General features: G+C 39.8%; 1 protein-coding gene across 1 annotated transcript; it reads right to left on the bottom strand.

Annotated features, from left to right (window-relative positions):
• Positions 1 to 7,899: 7,899 nt before the first annotated feature.
• Positions 7,900 to 11,534, bottom strand: LOC134734650 (acidic mammalian chitinase-like). Its single transcript, XM_063628020.1, has 8 exons — positions 11,473 to 11,534; positions 11,212 to 11,377; positions 10,843 to 10,967; positions 10,539 to 10,662; positions 9,691 to 9,876; positions 9,066 to 9,194; positions 8,818 to 8,959; positions 7,900 to 8,168 (listed from the first exon to the last, which is right to left on the bottom strand). Exons 2-8 carry the CDS (start codon positions 11,365 to 11,367, stop codon positions 7,900 to 7,902), a joined length of 1,131 nt encoding a protein of 376 aa, XP_063484090.1. The 5' UTR covers positions 11,368 to 11,377; positions 11,473 to 11,534.
• Between the last annotated feature and the right edge of the window lie 8,765 nt (positions 11,535 to 20,299).

Genomic DNA, 20,299 nt, shown 5'->3' with positions numbered 1-20,299 from the left:
GCCTGACCATTTTTTTTGTATTTTTTATAGGGACAGGGTTTTGCCATGTTGCCCAAGCTGGTCTTGAACTCCTGAGCTCAAGCAATCTGCCTACCTTGGCCTCTCAAAGCACTGGAGTTACAAGCATGAGCCACCAAATCTGGCCCCATTGATGTTTTTGGGGCATTTTCTAACATCATAGGCAAAATTAATTCAAAATAGATCAATGGCCTAAATATAAGACCTAAAAGTATAAAATTCTTAGAAGAAAACATAGGGCAAACATTTCATGACATTGGACTTTCAATGATTTGTTGGATATGGCACCTAAATCACAGACAACAAAAGAATACAATGCACAAATTGGACTTCATGAATATTTTAAATGTTTGTATATCAAAAGACAATGCAAACAGAGTAAAAGTGCAACTCACGGAATGGTAGAAAATATTTGCAAAGAGTTTATCTGATAAGAGATATTCAGAATATAGACAGAACTTCTAAAATTCAATGACACACACACACACAACCAAACAACTTGATTCAAAAATGGACAATGGACTTGAATATATATTTCTTCAAAGAAGATATTGAAATGGCCAATAAACACATAAAAAGATGCTTAATGTCATTAATCATTAAGGAAATGCCTATCAAATCTACAATGAGACATCACCTCATATCCACTAGGATGGCTACTATCAAAAAACAGAAAATAATAAGTGTTAACAAGGATGTGGAAAAATTGGAGCAGTTGTGCCCTGTTGGTGGGAATGCAAAATGGCACAGCTGCTATGGAAAACAGTATGGAAGTTCCTAAAAAAATCATACATAGAATTACCATATGATCCAGCAATTCTGCTTCTAGGTATACCCAAAATAACTGAAAGCTTGGTGTCAAAGAAATATTTGTACACCCATGTTCACAGTAACATTACTCACCATAGCTAAAACATGCAAGCAACTCAAGTGTCCTTCAATGAATGAATGGATAACAAAACTGTTATATATACACACAATAAAGTATTATTCAGCCTTTAAAAGGAAATTCTGACTTGCTACAACATAGATGAACCTTGAGACATTATGCTCAATGAAAAAAGCCAGTGCAAAAATACAGATACTATATGATTTTTCTGTTTATGTGAGATACTTAGAATAGTCAAAATCATGGAGACAGAAAGTAGAATAGTGGTTTCCTGAAGCTGGGGGAGGGGGAAATGGGGAATTACTGGTTAATGAGTATAGAGTTGGAGTTTTACAGGATGAAAAGAATTATGGAGATGGAAAGGAGAGATAGCTGAAGAACATTATGAATGTATTTAGTACCACCGAACTGTACACTTAAAATATTTAAGTTGGTAATTTGTTTTGGTCTATTTTACCACAAGAAAGACATTTTTAAAACATTGTAAAAAAGACAACGGAGACTGGCCCATGCATTCAATCTAAGTGAGAATGCCAGTTTATTCATATACAAAGAGGGTAAGACTGTTAGAATAACCAATGCCAGTCAATTGCAGAGAGCATTCTCCCACACCTGTCCAGCACAAAGATCGCCATATGACAGAACGGAATATCAGCATGGTCTCTAGAATCGCTGACTTATATTCCAATTTTGGTTCTCCTCCTTTCTAGATATGTGACATTAGACAAGTTATTTCATCTGTGAACCTCAATTTCCTCATTTATTACACATGGATAATAATAGTTGTTGTCTTATAGGGTTGTTGTGAGAATTAAATGAGATAACCTACCTAGCACTGGGCCTAGCACATATTAGTTATTTAATAAATTTTAGTTAATGTTATTTTTCCCAATCTGAGGACCTCAAGTCCTTGGATAGCTGAGGAGTAATTGTAGGGGAAAGGGGAGTTTGCACACAAAACATTGTGTATGAATTAAATGCCTTACATGTTTCAAATATAAATTTATTACAATTATTGTTATTTTTAAGATTTAATTTAATTCTATTTTATTTTAAGTTCCATGATACATGTGCAGGACGTGCAGGTTTGTTACATAGGTAAATGTGTGACATGGTGGCTTGCTGCACCTATCAACCTATCACCTAGGTATGAAGCCCCACATGCTTTAGCTCTTTATCCTGATGCTTTCCCTACCCCCACACCCCGACAGGCGCCAGTGTGTGTTGCTCCCCTCCCTGTGTCTATGTATTCTCATTATTACAATTATTTTTAAAATACAGATGTTTAAATAAAATACTAATTCATTTGGAAATTCCAGTTGCATTTTGCTATATATTTTCTTTTTTTTCCCCCTTTTTAAAAAAAATTTTACTTTAAGTTCCAGCATACAAGTGCAGAATGTGTAGGTTTGTTACATAGGTATACGTGTGCCATGGTGGTTTGCTGCACCTATCAACCTGTCATCTAGGTTTTAAGCCCCACATGCATTAAGTATTTGTCCTAATGCTCTCCCTCCCCTTGCCCCCAACCCCCCAGCTGGCCCCAGTATTTCTTGTTCCCCTCCCTGTGTCCATGTGTTCTCATTGTTCCAACTCCCTCTTATGAGTGAGAACATGCGGTGTTTAGTTTTCTGCTTCTATGTTAGTTTGCTGAGGATGATAGCTTCCAGCTTCATCCATGCCCCTGCAAAGGACATGATCTCATTCCTGTTTATGGCTGCATAGTATTCCGTGATGTATATGTACCACATTTTCTTTATCCAGTCTATCATTGATGGGCATTTGGGTTGGTTCCATGTCTTTGCTATTGTAAATAATGCTGCAATAACCATACGTGTGCATGTGTCTTTATGGTAGAATGATTTATATCCCTTTGGGTATAAAATGATCTGTGTGAGAGATGTGTGAGGGGAAAAGAAAAGACACACACACAATACCTTTAAGGGTAAACAACCTTTATCTCACATAAATGGCAATGCAGATATAATAAGCAAATAATATAATAAGCAACTTCATATAATAAGCAAATTGATATAACAATCAAATTGCAATGGGAAAGGGAGAAGGGAAAATATATATATATATATATATATATATATATATATATATATATATATTTACACTCACCAGACTATGGAGGATTCACCACCAGACTGGAAAGCAGCAGCCTGGGCTCCAGAGTCGGCCACCTGTTCGTGCACAGACAAGGAGAGGTTTCATGAAGCTTTGGCACCATCTGGGACTCTAGCTGTTTTTGTAACGAGTTGTTTGGCATGAGGCCCAGTAACGAGGGCCCTTCACTACTAGGTTCAAGGAACACAAAAAGATCAACTTGTTTTTTGAGATTGTCTATTGTTTTTCAATAACTAACATATAGGAATAGATTGAAATAGAGATTTTTCCAAAACAGTGCTGGATGAACGTCTCAAGGGGCTCACACAACCTGTTTCGGGACTTGGTGACCATTGTTTGTGTCCATGTTCAGTTGAGTTCAAATTTAATATTTAACTTTTCCTCCACATTCAGCCTCAATTTGATACTCAATTGCAGGGAAACACCCTTACAGATACATGGGGAAGGGGTATTTGATATAGTTTACAGGTACAGGTTAAGTACAGCAGAATTAAAAGCACAATTAATAAAAACCACACCCAACATGGCTTTGTGAGTAATATTGTGAGAATTGTTAGGGTTATACACAGAACATTCAGTATGCAGTAAGGTGCAAACCCCTCCTTGGGCTGGCGTAAGCATATCTAATGCCATTTGATTTTGCAATACAACAGTACGCAGCTGAGCAAATTCATCTGATAACAACTTAAGTCCAGTGTCCGACTCTGGAGCCTAGGCTGTTGCTTCCCAGTCTGGTGGGGAATTCTCCTTTCAAAAAGCAAAAGTTAGCTTCCTGTTGGGCTTTGCTGGAAATAGAGCACCTCTGCTTCAACCATCATGTCTTTATGAGGCCTGAAATTCCTATTATGACTTGGGTCATGAGTTCCCCCAAAACTCACTGGATATTTTTTTCCATAGACAAAGATAGGGACAATCATCAATTTTATCATGTTTAACCCTTTATATAGAAGCCATAATCACGTAGACTTTCTAAGACAGAGCTATAGTGGGAGTCTACCCAGAAGTTCTGTTAGTTCAATCAGCCTATTTCAGATTATCTTCTTCACTTGTTATGAGGGAACTAACCTCATAAGTCACATACTTTGTCTTTCCTTCCCTTTGCACCGACTTAACTGGAGCTCATAACACCCTAACAACATGACAACCTGTGCCATCTTGAACTGATCCTATCAGTCATAGGAAGAGGGTCAGAGGATGCAATTTGTTTGATCCTGCTTGGATAAGACCATATATAAATCATTTCACATTCACCAAAGTTTTCAAATTGTAATTTCATTCAAGATGCTGACTCAAGCTCCCCTTGGTCGCTTCCTTAGAGCTAATTCTTCCAAGGCCAATAATAACAATCATGGGATGCTAGGCTCAATGATCTTAACTATGCAGTATCACTTTTATCACTCTGTATCTTCAGGAATTTAGTGGACTAGTCCCCATGTCTGCCATACCAATCTTTGAAAGCGATGGGATCATCTGAGAAACACTTTTTAAATCCCAAGTCTCTTGGTTCACTTCTAGAAGGCCATGGTAGGTGCCCCTAGTCTGACATCCAGCTCTCTACACCAGTTGTCAAGTGATTCAGGGTGAGTAGCCAAGCAGCATGCACACTGGGCTTTCTGGAATAGTACTTTCTGGGTAAAATGTCAGAGACAGAAGCAATGGCAGATGAGTGATCCTCTGGTGTTTATTTTATTCTCAGGCAGCATACAACAATCTAACATAGAACATATCTAGCTCTGAGAAAGAGGCTCTGGGCCTTGGATGTTGGGACTCTTAAGCTTCTTAACAAAACCCTTCTTTAGTGAGATTAGGATAATGGGATCTAATAGCAGTATGATATAGCAGAACCTTGGCTTTCAGTCTTATCTACTACCTTAGCATTCATCTATTGGGAGAACACTTGGCTTTCTTCTGGTGTAATCCAACCCCATGATTATGCACAACTTCTTGGTGTAAACTTGGCTGAAGTTTTCATTCACCATGGTCAGCTCTCTGCCAGGATGGATTGCATTAGGACCTAGGCTATAGATTATAGCTGATTTCCAGAGGCAACAAGCCAACTTTCTTTTCCAGGAGGCCGCCTGCAGGTCTGTTAACTCAGGCAAGTTAACTCTACCTCTCAACTGTTTTATAGGATAAATTGACAAAAACCATAATAAACAAGGCATAACCTGGTTAAGTTATTGAACTTCAAGAATAAATCATGAATTCTTCAGGCACTCACAGGAAAAAAATCAAATAACTTTAAAAGTGTGGATTAAAGAAAAGGTAGTGATTATCCACTGTCTTCAAAATCCCCACAACAATATTCAATGCCAGGACACAATGGGGCAATGCCTACTATCTAAAGCTAAGTTCACCTGAAAGTAGCTCACGTAAGAGTAATTTGGGAGTGGAATGCAAGGAATAAGTAAGAGACAGGGGAGTGAAACAGGGAAGAAGGGAGGGCCAATAAAATCATGCTTTTATCATATTAGCCGCTGGTAGAAACAACTAAATGCTCCATCCCTTTGGAATGGTGTTAGAAGTCTTACAAAATGAGCTTCTAGAACATCAGGGGAGGAAAGGTGGAAACATTATGTTCCCCTGATCTTTGTAAGTGACAGTAACCCCTCTACATGTATAGATTGTACCTGCTTGAGTAGAAACCTGTATCTCAGAAGCCCTAGGAAGGGTAGCAAGAAGTACACAACACAGATGTGAGGTAAGATTCCATAACACCATGAAGACCATTAAGGCTTATGCAGAATTGGTGGCTGTAGCTTCAACTGGAATTAAAAGGTAAGGCAGAGATGATTTGAAATAATGTTAACAAGTTTTGTCTACACCTGAAGAGTTCTGAGGAAAAGAAAGCACAAGCCTGTTGTATTATACTCTACCAAGTATAATATTCTTGAAGTATACTTTTCAAGAACAGAGGAGACAGGCAGATATTCTCACATATAAAAGAACTTAAGGCCTGTGGCAGCCACAGAACTACTTGAAAAAAACTATTCAACTACAAAACATCCAACCCCGAAAAAGTAAATGAAAGAGCCATAGGAAAAAAACTAGCTCAATATTCAATGCCAGAATAAAAAGCAGTAATATTTACAAAATTTTGAGTAAAAGAGTGAGCCAATATCTATGTCCAAAAAGTTACCAGTCAAGTATAAAGGCAACACTCAGGCATTTTCATATATGCAAGAAAATGGAAGATACTCCAAGTCCTTCTGGGCAAACAAAAACAAAACAAACAAGATAATTAAAGAAATGAATATTGGATAAGCTGTAGTGTAAGTATAGGGGATGAACATTGCACTGATTTAAATATAGGACTTCTGTTATAAAACAAAGTGATATTAAAAATTTGGGGCTGGATGTGGTGGCTCACGCTTGTAATCCCAGCACTTTAGGAGGCTGAGGCTGGAGAATTGCTTGAGTCCAGGAGGTTGAGGGTGCAGTGAGCCATGTTCATGCCTTTGTACTCCAGCGTGGGGAACAGAATGAGATCTTGTCTCAAAAAAAAATTTTTTTAAGTTAAAAATTTTTTTTGACTCTGTGAAAATAATAATAAAAATAAGAAAGTGAGAGGTATGGAAAGAATGTTAGATTTTTATCTCCCATACCTCTAAATAAGTAAATGTGGGTTTGAAAACATAAATTCAGCTTCTGTTTTCCCTAATCTTTTATTCTTAATCCCATTTTTTCTTCCCTTTAATACATATAAGACAGGTTTTGTTATCCTTACTGCCTTCAATTCTGACCTTTCCATTCTCTCTGAAACCTACTGCACTCAGGCATTTGCCACCAAGATGTTTACCAACCCCACTTCTGTCAAGTTTGTCAATGATCTACAGGTTGTTAAACATAATGGTCAATTCTCAGACTTCATCTGACCTGACCTAAGTAGTATTTGACAAACTCGATCACTTTCTCTTCCTTAATGTTTCTTTCCTTGGCTTTCAGTATACTTGACGCTTGGTTTTCATTCTACCTCACTTAGCCCTCCTTTTTTGGTCTTCATTACATGGTCCTACTCTTCTCTCCAGCCTCTCTCTGAATGCTGAAATGCTCAGGGCTTAGTCCTTGAACGCTTTCCTTTCTCTGTCTCCCTTAATGATCTCATCTAATCTTTTGACTTTAAATACCAACTACCTCTAAAAATGTCATGTCCAACTATCTACTCCACACCTCCACTTAGAAACCCAATAACAATCTTAAATTCAACATGTCCAAAGTTGAACTTCTGCTCTTCTTTCATAATCTACTCTACTTTTAGCTTTCTCCATTTCAGTTGATGATAACTTCATATTTGCAATTTCTTAAGCCAAAATGTTGAAATTATCCTTGGCTCCCCTTTTTGTCTCCCACATTCTACATACAACCCATAAAGAAACCTGCTGGCTTAACAAATCTTAAGAATACAGCTGAAATGCAATCACCTCTGACCACTTCTACTGCTACTACTTTGTTCTGAGCCTGCACCTCTCCCCTGAATCACTGCAATAGCCTCCTAATTGTGCATTCTCAGCAAAAAGGGCAAATCAATCATTTTAAAATGACATTTGTTTATGGGTCATTGTTATCTGAGTCTTACATTCTTGGGCTCCCCAGCCTTCATCTGAATAGATGTTTTGAGAATGAAGGGACCACGTATTTTCCTTTAATCCCCCTGCTTCCGCTACCCAACATCCAGGAACAGCAGTGCATGCTGCAGGCTTGGGGTCTGGTGGAGCAACTGTATATCATTGGGAAATAGGGATTAATTACATCTAAGATCCTACAGTAAAGAAGCAGAAGCGATTGTACAGTAACGCTCAACCTTTTATTGCACAACAACTTCTGAGGCTGGGTGAGGTGGTATCTGAAAACTGTTATCACTAGCTGCAGCAGGAGCAGGAGGCATCGAAGAAAAGGCCAGCCTGGCAGTGCTGAGTGAAAGTCTTTCCATTCACACATTTGTAGAAGGCATTCTTGTCAGTGGAGTCAGGGTACAGGCCACTGGCCCTGTTGGCACAGAATCCACTACCACTGGGGCTGCCCCCAGAGCTCCTGCCAGAGCGGCCCCCAGAGCTACCACTGTGGCTGACACCGCGTGTGATGGGTGCCTCGGCAATGGGAGCAATGGGTTGGACTAGAGCTTTGCAACCTGAGAATAAAAAAGAAAACAAATCCTGAACCTCCTTGCTTTTATCCAGTGATACCTGATGTGTGAGAGCTAGTACCCTGGATTTTGTTCTTGGCTCCTTCTTCTATGTCTCTGCATATTTCAGTCTTCTGATCTGATATATCCTTCCTGCTCCACTCACTCCTTTGCTTACCAACTCCTTCCTCATCCTTCAAGTCACAGTGCATTTTTTCCACCTTACATCTTACTGATTGAAATTTTTCATTATCATGAACTCACAAGAAGGTTACTTATTCTTTTGGGGGGCACAGTATCACATAATATCTTCTGTATTGTTGTCTAGCTTTGCAATTTTTGTAAATCCAATTTCTCTCACTAGATTGTACATTTCCATAGAGTAGATATGGATGTTTATGAATTTGGATCACCTGTGGAACCTACAGAGCACTGTATGTGTAATAGATGTTCAATAAATTGCTTGTGAAATGAAGGAAGGAAGGAAGAAATGGTGAAGAGCCCTGTTTGTTCTTCCCACCATTAATCAATTGTTACCAGATAGGAAAGGACAAAGTCAGACAATTACTTGTGCAATGGCTCCATGACTTCCAAGGAACTTTTGGAATTTCTCTTAAGTCTGAGGCTTAGTATCCCTTCTCACTCCCTAACTCACTTGTACTCTGCAGGCCCAGAGCATCCTTCAGGGTAGTGATCAGAGGGAATTTTCCTTGGTTGCAGAAAGTGCCTGTGAAATCATCCAGGTCAATGGCCCAGACCATGGCACCTCCAAAGTTGTTCTTCTTTAGCCAATCGGCCTGTGGTAATTAGAAAGGAAGTCAGTTATGTATCGACACCAAGGCTGAGCTGTGGCTCCAGGGCTATAATGGGAACATGCTCACAGGCAACAACAGCCCATAGAACACGGTCTAGCTTGATTTGGAAACTCTTGGTGTTATCATATCCAAGCCACTCATTTCCTTTGTAGGCAGAGGGAACATCCTCAAGAGCCTCCCATACTTCAGTAGCTCCATTCTTCAGGAAGGTACAGATCTAACAGAATATAAGGAACAGACCAAGAGGTAGGCAGTGTCCTTGTGGTGGCAGAGGTAAAAGGACATGGGGAAGGGGAAGTAGAGGAATGTTGCATAAAAACTCCTTGAAAATGAAGGTCTATGGCTTTACCAGCAAATTTCTTAGTTATTTGGGATTCTGTTTGTTTACCCCTTTTGAGTAACTTATTTTCAATGTGGGGAGAAACTCTTAAATCAAGGAATGCCCTGGCAGTCAGAAGTGTCTACAGATTGATATACTCTCACTAATGACAGCCTGCTTTCCTACACTCTCTGTGTTTGGAATCTAGCCTCAAAGGACCCTAGTGAAGGCCCAATTAAAGTGGTGCAACAGGGGGGCTTATCTTGCCTCCCTTCTAGATAGCCACAAACATCCACTTTCAGCTCCAATCCAAGAATTGTTAAATATTGCTCATATTATTAGCTACATGGACCAAGAGAAAGCCACATTTCCTCTAACATTTCTGAGTGTACACCTCACAGTAGGCCCAGAACCCAGACTGCCTGGTATAGGGTCCAGCAGGGCCAGGACCACTGGTAGGGGCATCAATTCCATGGTTGGAGGGGTTGCTCAGAAGGAAGGTGTGTCCGTAGGCTGGGAATCCAACAATGAGCTTCTCAGCTGGGGCCTCGTTGTCCTTCCAGTAGTTCATGACATAATCCTGCAATGGCAGTGGGTTAGCTGGAGTTCTCACCCACAGCTGATGGCCTAGTGATTAATTATTAGCTAAACTTTTTTCGGTTTGGTTGTGCCCACTGTACAAAGTACTTGCAACATATTTTAGAACATCACTGACATATATCTGTTAAAGTGGTAGGTCTCATTCTCAACTAAATTCTTTTAATAACATGTAGGCTTTACATATACCCTTCAGATAAAAAATATATGATAGAAGAGCAGAGCTTTTAAAATGATATTCCTGGTATGATTCATTAGTTAATGGCTGAAATTCTATATGATATACATGGGCAAGGGATTAGAACAGTAGAAAATGGGTAAGGCAAAAGGGAAACAGAAAAAGGGGAAAAGTGGAAAAAGCCTTTTATAATTTATTGAAATAGGAGCAGTGGCATACCATTTTCTTTTATTAAAAAACAATGCACTTGTTATTAATCTTCTTTCATATTAGGTAAAATTATCAGTATGGTGTTAATAAATAGGCAAGTTTTTTAGTAAATGGTAAATGAGAACAGTTAATTAATTATGGCAGCGTAATTTCCCATTTGAGAAAACCACTAAACTTATGATGCCTTTTGTGCCTGAATCTCTATGTGATTTTCATTATCATCTCTGGTCTGCACTTGCATCTGTACAGGGACTCACCACACTGAGGTAGGCGTTGCTGCCAGTGTCAGTCGGGTATTTGTAGAGGGGGCTGTTCTCTCCAGCGTAGCCCTCCCAGGGGCCATAGAGGTCGTAGGTCATGACATGGATGTAGTCCAGGTACCTGAGGTGGGGTAGAGGATTTAAAATCATTCTGATGGTCATTTCCCATACCTGTGCAGGCAAAAGGCACCACTTCCAAAGCCTCCTAAACAAGGTCCCTGAATAGCAAGACAGACCAAAGACAAGTCTAGTGTGCCCGAGTGATACCTCCAGGGGTTTGAAGATAAGGCACATCACTCACTGCGACAGTTGGGGGATCTCATAGCCAGACTGGATGTTGGAGATGCCAGCAGCTACTGCAGCAGTGACCATCAGCCTGGGTTTGTTGACCTGCTTGGCCTCCTGCTCAAAAGCTTCATGCATTTCCTGTACAGGAGCAGGAGAAAGTCTGTGAATAGTAACTTTAAGTTTACTTTCATGAGGTTCGTGACGCTGAATTAAATTAACTTCTTCCATCTTTTCATTCATTCCTCAGCATCCTTACTGGAATAGGATTTTCAGGTCCTTCATCCCAACTAAAATTGTAGGAAACTAGGTTTAAGGTCCCAGTGATCTTTCATATGAGATGGGTGTATGCTATCCAGTCAAAATGATCTGGAACTTAGCTCACCTGCACCAGGACAGTGAAGAGATGCTTGTCCTGAGGAGGGCTCCCACGAGAGCCAGGGTACTCCCAGTCAAAGTCCAGCCTGTCAAACTCATACTGGCGCAGGAATTTGATGACTGAGGTGATGAAAGTCTGGCGGTTCTCAGGAGTGGAAACCATGGCAGTGAAACTGAGGGAGACCCAAAGAAGGCAGGGTGAGGCCTTGGTGGTCCCAACACCTTGGAGTAAAATCAACCTAGGAAGTCATCTCCAAAAAGAACTTACAGAGCAGTGCCAAAGTTCCAGCCACCAATAGCCAAGAGAGTTTTCAGTTGACTATTTCTGAGGGAAAAGAAACAAACTGTTTTATCAGAACAAATGAAAAGAAAGGGAAGCCATTTCAACATTTAGCTGCAATAGTGAGCAAGAAGGCAGGAAAGTGTCATGCAGCCTCTCATCCTGATTTATCTTTGTTCTTATCCTTATTTCCTACTTACGATTGTTGCAGTAGGTGACTATGATTGGTATGTTTCAATGTCTCCACAGTTCTTTTTTTTTTAACATACTTTAAGTTCTAGGGTACATGTGCACAATGTGCCGGTTTATTACATAGGTATACATGTGCCATGTTGGTTTGCTGCACCCCAATGTCTCCACAGTTCCAATTATTTCCCTAGGAGTGAATCTCCTGACTGGGGAGACTGAATGCTTTATCAATGCCAGCTTTGGATTACTTCTAAGTGGAAGATTGTTCTCATCTGAGTCCACCAGTAGTTGGACTTATAAGCTTCCCTTGGCAACTGAGCTGGGCTTTAGTTGGCAACTGGCTTCTGTGAGCCAGCCATTCCCCTTAAAATTAGAGTCATTCTTGTACTTGAAATAATAAGAAAGCTGAATTTACCTGCTTGTTGGCCTGTTTGGAATTTCAGCCTGAACTCTGCTTTGGAAGATCTTGTTTAAACTGTCCTTAAAGGTTAAAAGATTTGAAACTCAGGTTTTCCGTCACTTACTTGTTTTTCAGGCCATTGAAAGCTTGGTAGAAAGTCACGTCATCCCATTCGATGGTGGTGATCTCATTGTTCCGCATCCCAGCAAAGGCGTAGATCAAGTGGGTACAGAGGCAGGGGTTGATGTCATCAGGCTTGAAGCGCCCCAGGCCGGTACTGGGCCCAGTTGGTGAAGTAACATGTCAGCTGGTAGGCAGAGCCTGTTACCCAGAAGAAGAAGGTGAGAGACAAGCTCCCTAGTGAGTCGCAGATTTCTTTAAAAACCACAGATTTCCAAATGATTTCCCTATCTGAAGTCTCAAAGGAAAGGGGAAAATCGATGTAAGAAGTTTATGTTGCAGCAAACCTATAATTATATAATTTGCAGGCAATAATGAGCAGGCAATTCAGGGCTGAAGATATCTCTTAGAGGTAGCTCTGTTCCTCCAAGAGAGAATTAAATAACCTTAGAAACCAGTGCCTTTAGCTGAATTAGAACCTTAAAGCTAGTAAACTATGATTTAGATGTATTCTAGCTCCCTTATGTGGGAGCTTACTTACCAAGCATTGCTCTGAGAAATTTACTTATATTTACTCGTGAATCCTCACCAAAACCCTGTGAGAGAGGTATTATTATTTTCCCACTTTAACCCATTTGGAAACTGAGACACAGAAAAGATGATAACATAAGCCTATTTAGCCCTTTTAGATATCTCCCTGAGGAATTCCGCCCAGGGGGAAATGAGTCATCCAGCAAGAGCCAAGGGCCCTGGCTAGTGGTTCAGATTCTGCCATGAACTCTCTGTATTACCTGGGTCAGGTCATATGTCTTATCTCTGCCCTGGTTAACTGGTCTGTGAGATGGACTGGTAATGCCTTTCCTGTACACCTCTCAAAGAAGAGTTATTTTAAAACTCAGTAAGATGACAGATTTAAAAATGTTTTAAGAGCAGAGGACACCATGTAGCTGCCTCATCACATTAGTTTTTACTGTTAACACGTATTCTTTAAGACTGCCATCTAGTTGGTTTCTGCTTTGGGATTTTTAGGCCAATGGTATCAATCCTTTAAACTTGGTTAGGGAATTTCTAACTCTCTAGAGAGTAGTTAATATTCTTTGTCTGATGTGGAAGGACACAGGGCCATACTGAGATTCCAAATTATGAAGAAGCAAAAGAGGAGCAATATAGTGGTTCATCCCAAGAAATATACCTGCCTATCTCAGCTGTCAGCACAAGGAGCAGACCTTAAAGCAACAGAGAGAATAATGTACTGGAGGAATGTGAGTAGAGTAGTCTTTATACATTAGTCACCTCACTTAAGCAGTAGGAAGCTTTTTCTATTTTTCATTCTTTTAAGATCCTCTGTAGATGACCGACCTACTGAGGCTGGCAAAGCCTCTGGATTTGTCCTGGAAACCCATGCCCCTCTATTTCCATTCAAAAGACCATTGAAGTGCCATGAGCCTTTGGGGCTTAGGGGAGGGGGACAGCAGGGCAGTGAGAAACCTATCACCAGGCAATTTGGGGCTGTCCCCCTGTTCAGTACATCCCCATACTTTTGCCAAAAGCAAAAATCTCAGTTGATCTGGTTTAAATTTGAAGGTAAAAGAGTTTTAAAGGGGCAGAAAAACAAGACGGAGTCATTCAGAGGTACAGAGATGAGACGATCTCTTACCAGTGAGGAGGGTGAGCTTGGCCGTGTTGCCTCAGTGGTAGTGTCCCTCATCCAACCTGCCATTTGTACCCTCTTTGCCCTCTCTTGTGCCTTATCAGATTCTCCTTTATCGAGATTGCCTCTAAAGTAAATGTTGATATTGGCAGTGCTCACAAAGCTCAAGCCCATTTAAGAACCCATTATTGACAGGGAAACAATACTATCTTGATTTCATTTCACAAGAAGAAAAGATTGGGCTCAAGCCCAGGAACCACACTAATAAGCTCCATTATGGAGTAGCTTATATAATTCAAAATGGCTTATGTACAGTGGGCTATATTCTCCATTTGGATAGAGCAGCAACTAATTGGCTATTTCACACACTCTTTGTCAGATGGAAGCATTGAGTAACTTTGCATTCATTTATTCTTTGCAGTCATTAATTCACTTATTGTAAGAACAAAGTTTCTTCCTTAAGCAAAGGCTATAGAGGGTCATTACTTACTCTGTCTTTTTGATCCCAAATTCATTACCTCTTTTCCTTCTGCTGATTTTTCTACTTCTATTTCTCCTACCCTTTCCCAGCCCTCTACCCCTGAAGTGGCCTTCACTTGGTTCTTCTCTTCGCAGGAGGCTCCTTTCCTTTGTGATACTTCCTTGGATTCAGCCTGCCCCAGGGCCCCCAGTGTAACATACCTGACCACAGACCCTGTGTGGCTGACACTTTCCAGGTGGTTCTTTCCCCTAAGCCAGCACCTCTTCCTGTTGCTCACATTTCTGTGTGTGGTTCCAAGGTTCTCTTGATCACCCAGGCTCTCACCACTATAGTTTTTGTGATTCATACATTTCTTCTACTCTCCAAAACCCACTGGTCACTGATATCTATAGTCCTCTTCTCTTTGGCCTTAGAGTTCCCCTTCTCCTTGGAATCATCAGTTCCATTCCCTGCCACCACTTCTGTCAGAGTTCAGCACTGTGACCGTGCACTGTAGCTCCCTTCTTTTTCTTTCTAGATCTTTCTGTATATGGCTCCAGTTGGGGGCAGAGTTTAACAGCTCCTTATTGCCTCATAGAGTTCTCTCTCCTTCGCCTGCCATCGACTCCACAATTGTGCCTCAATTTAACTTTCCGCCTTGCCTTCTGCTAGCCTCTCCATTTAAATCTTCCATATTAAGTTACACTGTTCTCCACACTCAAAAATGGTCTCATCTTCACCCTCCTGCTGAGGCCATTCCCTCTGTCTAGAATATAGAATATTGTCCTCCTGTACCCACCTCCCACTCCATTAAAGGCCCACTTCTGTGGCTTTCCCCCATGACACCTTCCCCAATCATCACACCTGGAAGTGACTACCTTCCTCACCTCTACTTCTCTGGTATTTTGTTTGTACCATTCGGAAAACTCACTGCTTCATTTTATGAAACATTGGTAGGGAAGAAACGTGGAACCAGTGGAAAAGGCCACATATATTGGAGTTCAAATTCTTTCTACCATTGAGGTTCAAATTCTTTCCATTGTTCATTTGGTTTGAGAAATTGGGACAGTTCCTTAATCTCAGTTTCCTAGTTTGTAAAATTGGGATACAAATGCCTACTTTGCATGGCAGTTGTAAGCATTAAATGAAATATTTGTAAAGAATCAGGTGCATCATAAACACTCTACAAATAATAATCATTATAGACTATTTGCAAGTGTGCCTTATCTTCTGTTTAAAAACTCCTTAAGAATACCAGTCCTCCAAAAAAAACCCAATATTAGTCAAACCCATGTTAATTCCCATGTTGTACCTAAAGTCTATTTCCTACGCAAAATAGGGCTTCTAAATAAACATTCACTGAGCACCAAATAATTTCAGTAGGAGTAACTGTTGTATTTTACACATGAAAAGCAGGCTGGCACAAGGGCATCTTTTGGGTAAAAAATCTTCTGATATTTTTAAAGTCACATCCTACAGAAGGATGTATAGACATGCTGCCTACCTTAATGCAAGTGCTAGGAATTGCAAGATGGATTTTAGTTAGGCCTTTTCGCAGTTTGAGAAAGATTGCTGTAAAGCTCATAGCCATAAGACAGAGGCACTGAGGCACTGTGGCACTGTGTACGTTAGGAGCACCTGCAGGAAGGTAGTGGTTTCACTCATCTTGTGTTCCAGCTTTCCTAGATCACCACTGTTTTCTCCTGTGCCTCTCTAGTTGTGTTTTAGAATGCTTAAAGCCTTCCTTGTTCTTAAAAGTAAAATAGGCTGGGGGCAGTGGCTCATGCCTATAATCCCAACACTTTGGGAGGCCGAGGCGGGTGGATCACCTGAGGTCAGGAGTTCAAGACCAGCCTGGCCAACATGGTGAAATCCCGTCTCTACCGAAAATACAAAAATTAGCTGGGTGTGGTGGCTCATGCCTGCAGTCCCAACTACTTGGGAGGCTGAGGCGTGAGAATCACTTGAACCCAGGAAGCAGAGGTTGCAGTGAGCTGAGATAATGCCACTGCACTCCAGCCTGGGTGACAGCATGAGACTCAGTCTCAAAAAAAAAAAAAAAGTAAAATAGGTGAGCTAGGGAGTGCTCGCAATATAGCATATGTAGTTCTTTGCTGGTGGCTGTGGGTCCTAGATTCAGTCCTACCTTAGATATGTTTTGGGTTCTCAACCTGTAGTATGGCATCAAGGTCCTGACCCTGCATTTACTCCTAGATCTTAAGGCTTTCAGGTGAGTTCAAGGAAATTCACAATTGTTTGTGCTAGTTCAGTAACGGAACTGATTTCTTTGAAAGCCTACCAACCCTATTGTATGGGCTCCTGGAAAGCTCACAAAGGGCTATTAACATTCCTTTGTTCTAGAATCAGGCTAAGATTCCAGAGCAGTGCTGCCTATATCTCTGAAAGAACTTGAAGGATTAAATATTACAGCAGTGGCAGGAGTAGATGTGAGGGTGGGAAATACAGCCTTTAACCCAAGTCTGAGGTAATGAATGAGAAAGCATCCCGGACTTGAAAGTCAGGAAATGCCTAGTGTGCACTCTCCCACTAACATGCTGTGGCTTTGGGAAAGTTACTTAAATATACCAGAAATATACCAGTAGTTACATTAAATATAAATGGGCTAAATAGTCCATTTATTAGTCAAAGATCACTGATGTGTTTTCTTTTTTAAAAATGTTCAAGTAAATGCTACTTTTAAGAAAAATACGATAGTGATACAGCAAGATTAAAATAAAAGGATGGAAAAAGTATGCTATGCAAACACTAACCAAAAGAAAGTAGATATAGCTATATTGATATCAGACAAAGTAGATTTTAAAACAAGAAGCATTCCTAGAGATAAAGACATTTTATAATAATGTGTCAATCTAACAGGGAGATAAAAAACTTTTAATCTCTATGTACTCATGAACATAGCTACAAAATATGGAAAGCAAAAATTGCCAGAACTAAAAGGAGAAAAGACCAGTCTACAATCATAGTAGGAGATTTCTAATACCTCTCATAGTAACAGAACAAAGAAAAAGTCAGTGTCTAGACCTGAGCATGTTATTAATATTTGACGTATACAAACATTACATAAAAACCTACACAATATATACTTTTACCCAGTCATATTCTTTTCAAGTGCATATGAAGGAGTGATGGGGAAGGGGCTCTTGTTTCTAGAGCACTCTCATCAGTTAAAGCACATACAGAGGAGAAACACTCTAATAAAGAGATAGAGTCTGGCAGATGGTACTCATGGTGTGAACACATGAAAGCTGAGAGTGTTGATTTGCATATGGGAAATCAGGTAGGAGATATTAAAAGAAGGTATCCTTCCAGTAAAAGATGAGTCACAAGTTAGAAGGAAGAAAGAGAAGAGGTGCAATTCCCATCCCCTACAGGGAATCCCCTATAGGGGATCTTATAGTTAGATGGTGTAGTTTGCAGTAAACACCTTGGGAATGCACCTACATCAATCTATTTATTAATTAATGTTTATTCATTTATTTAATAACTACCTACTGAATGCCTATATTGTGTCAGGCACCTTGTGAGTGCTTGGCTATACAAGTAAACAAGACACAGGACTTACCATCACTGGTGCAGATAGATAAGTAAATAAAAACTTATGACCTAGTGAGTCAAACATTACAGCACAAGTTAGCCCATAATAACTATTACAGCAAGTGAAAAGGAACCCAGCCTAAGGAGTGGACAGCCAGGCATCTGGATTTTAGGATTCCCAAGGAAATTGTTAGAGGCAGAGGGAGAGAGTCAAGGAAACATTTTTAGAGAAGATTGTTTTTATAATATTTAGCATTTAGCATTGAGATACAGCAAAGATAATGGAGAGACAGGGGAGTGAGGCAAGCCCAGCAAAATGATAATGCAAAAATTCACCACTAAAAAGAATAAAATACTTCTGATATGCTGATGAGATGAAAGAGTGTCTGAGAAAGTAAAAGAAAGTGATGCACATAACAGTAGTATGCTTCTGAATATATAAAATATAAGAAACAGGAATTTTCTCATATAAAATATAAGAAAATGGATTATTCTAGAAAATGGGATGCAGGACAAGTGTGGACAATTGTAAAAATAGTCACAGTGCTTTTTAGCGCCTTGTATCAGGAATTGCTTACCTCACCCCTTGAATCTGGGCTAGCCTTGTTATTTGCTTTGACTAATAGGACACAGCTAGAGTAACATTGTGTGAGTTCTAGACCTAGTTCTGAAGAGGCCGTGAGGCTTTTGCTCATACTCTTGGAAAGCTGATCTTGTCATGTGACCAGAGTTAGCCTGAGGGACAATGAGAAACATGTGGCCAGTCACTCCCAATGGCCTCAGCAGACAGCCAGGCAACCCCCAGAAGCAGAGCCCACTAGTTGACTGCCAGCCAACCACAAACGCATGAGTAAACCCAGCCAAGACCAGAAGTACCTGGCTCATCCCAGCCCAAACTGCTGGCCCACAGAATTGTGAGCTAAATAAATTGTTGCTGTTTTGATTTTACCTTAATTTTTAATTTTCTGAAATTATGGTTAAAAAACACAATAAAAATGTATACTCAACCATATTTAAGTGTACAGTAGTGTTAGCTATAATCATATTGTTGTGTAACAGATCTCTAGGACTTTTTCTAACAACTAACTTTTAAGGTTTTCGTTCTGCAAAACGGAAACTCCGTATCCATCAAACGACTCCCAAATTTCCTCCACTCCCCAACTCCTGGCAACCACTATTCTACTTTCTGTTTCCATTATACTGACTAGTCTAGATCTCTCATAAAAGTGGGATCATACACTGTTGTCTTTTTGTGACTGGCTTATTTCATTCAGGATGATGTCCTTAAGGTTTATCCATATAGTAGCGTGTTAAATTCTTGCCACTTTAAACCATTATATTTTGGGGTAGTTTCTTACACAACAAGGCTTAACTAACACAAAAAGGGCGATCTCCAAGGGTCTGATTGATTATGTCTGGGGTGAGGACTTCACCAGTATCTGGTGAAAATACTAGTCTAGCTATTAGTTGAGGGAAAAGCTAGAGAAAAGACTTACAATGCAAGCCTTGAGCCATACAACAGATATATGAAGCGAAGTAAGGCCTATGAGCTTTATCTTCTACTCCAGTTCCCTAAACTCTCCTTCAGAATTGTATTAATGGGGGTTGTGTTTATGATGAAAAGCATTCTTTGAGTGTGTTGGAGAAATGCTGTATATAAGATGCCTGTCTTAGAAAATCATAATTCACATTACATTGAGAGTTCTAAGTCCTCCATTCTTAACTGGCATATCCCAAATATGTTTAATCCATAAAAATTTTTCCCCAAAATCTCAGGTTACCCTGCAGAACACAAAAAGAAGGAATATAGTAGGCAATGCTTTCCAAATTGTTAAACTATGAAACCCTTTTGTCATATATAGTATATATATTGATATCTTAGAGTATATAGTTCAAGAAACATTGCAGCTCTGTCCAATAGAAAAATAATGGGAGCCACATATGGAACTCTAAATTTTTTAAATAGCCACATCTGGAAAAGTAAAAAGAAACAAGTGAAACTAATGTAATAATATACTTTATTTAATCTAGTATACCTAATATATATCATTTCAACATGTGATCAATATAAAAATTACTGAGATAGTTTACTTTTTTCCCTGCTAGAAAATATTCAAAATCTGGCGTGCATTTCCAACTTATAATACATCTTAGTGTGGACTATTCACATTTTAAGTGCTCAGTAGCCACCTGTGACTAGTGACTACCATATTGTACAACATCGCTCTAGAGAGATCAGTAGAAAGCTGAAACCTGCCTTTTATATAAGTGTCCCATAGGTTTGCTTTGATTGATTGCATTTTTTTTTAACTTTTAAGTCCAGGGATACATGTGCAAGATGTGCAGGTTTGTTACATAGACAAACATGTTTCACAGGGGTTTGTTATATGATTATTTCATCACCCAGGTATTAAACCTAGTATCCATTAATTATTTTTTC

Source organism: Symphalangus syndactylus, chromosome 12 (assembly GCF_028878055.3).
Source record: "Symphalangus syndactylus isolate Jambi chromosome 12, NHGRI_mSymSyn1-v2.1_pri, whole genome shotgun sequence".
NCBI classification, from domain to species: Eukaryota; Metazoa; Chordata; class Mammalia; order Primates; family Hylobatidae; genus Symphalangus; species Symphalangus syndactylus.
This window is presented reverse-complemented; position numbering and strand designations above follow the sequence as displayed.

Bases quoted from the DNA above. Each gene is read 5' to 3' on its own strand.
- LOC134734650 (XM_063628020.1), bottom strand. From the start codon at position 11,367: ATGGTTTCCACTCCTGAGAACCGCCAGACTTTCATCACCTCAGTCATC. The intron at 9,877-10,538 runs GTGAGTCCCTGT...CTGCCATTGCAG, and splicing joins GCAACGCCTACCTCAGTGTG to GATTATGTCATGAACTACTG. The intron at 9,195-9,690 runs GTGTACACTCAG...ATATTCTGTTAG, and splicing joins GGTTCTGGGCCTACTGTGAG to ATCTGTACCTTCCTGAAGAA.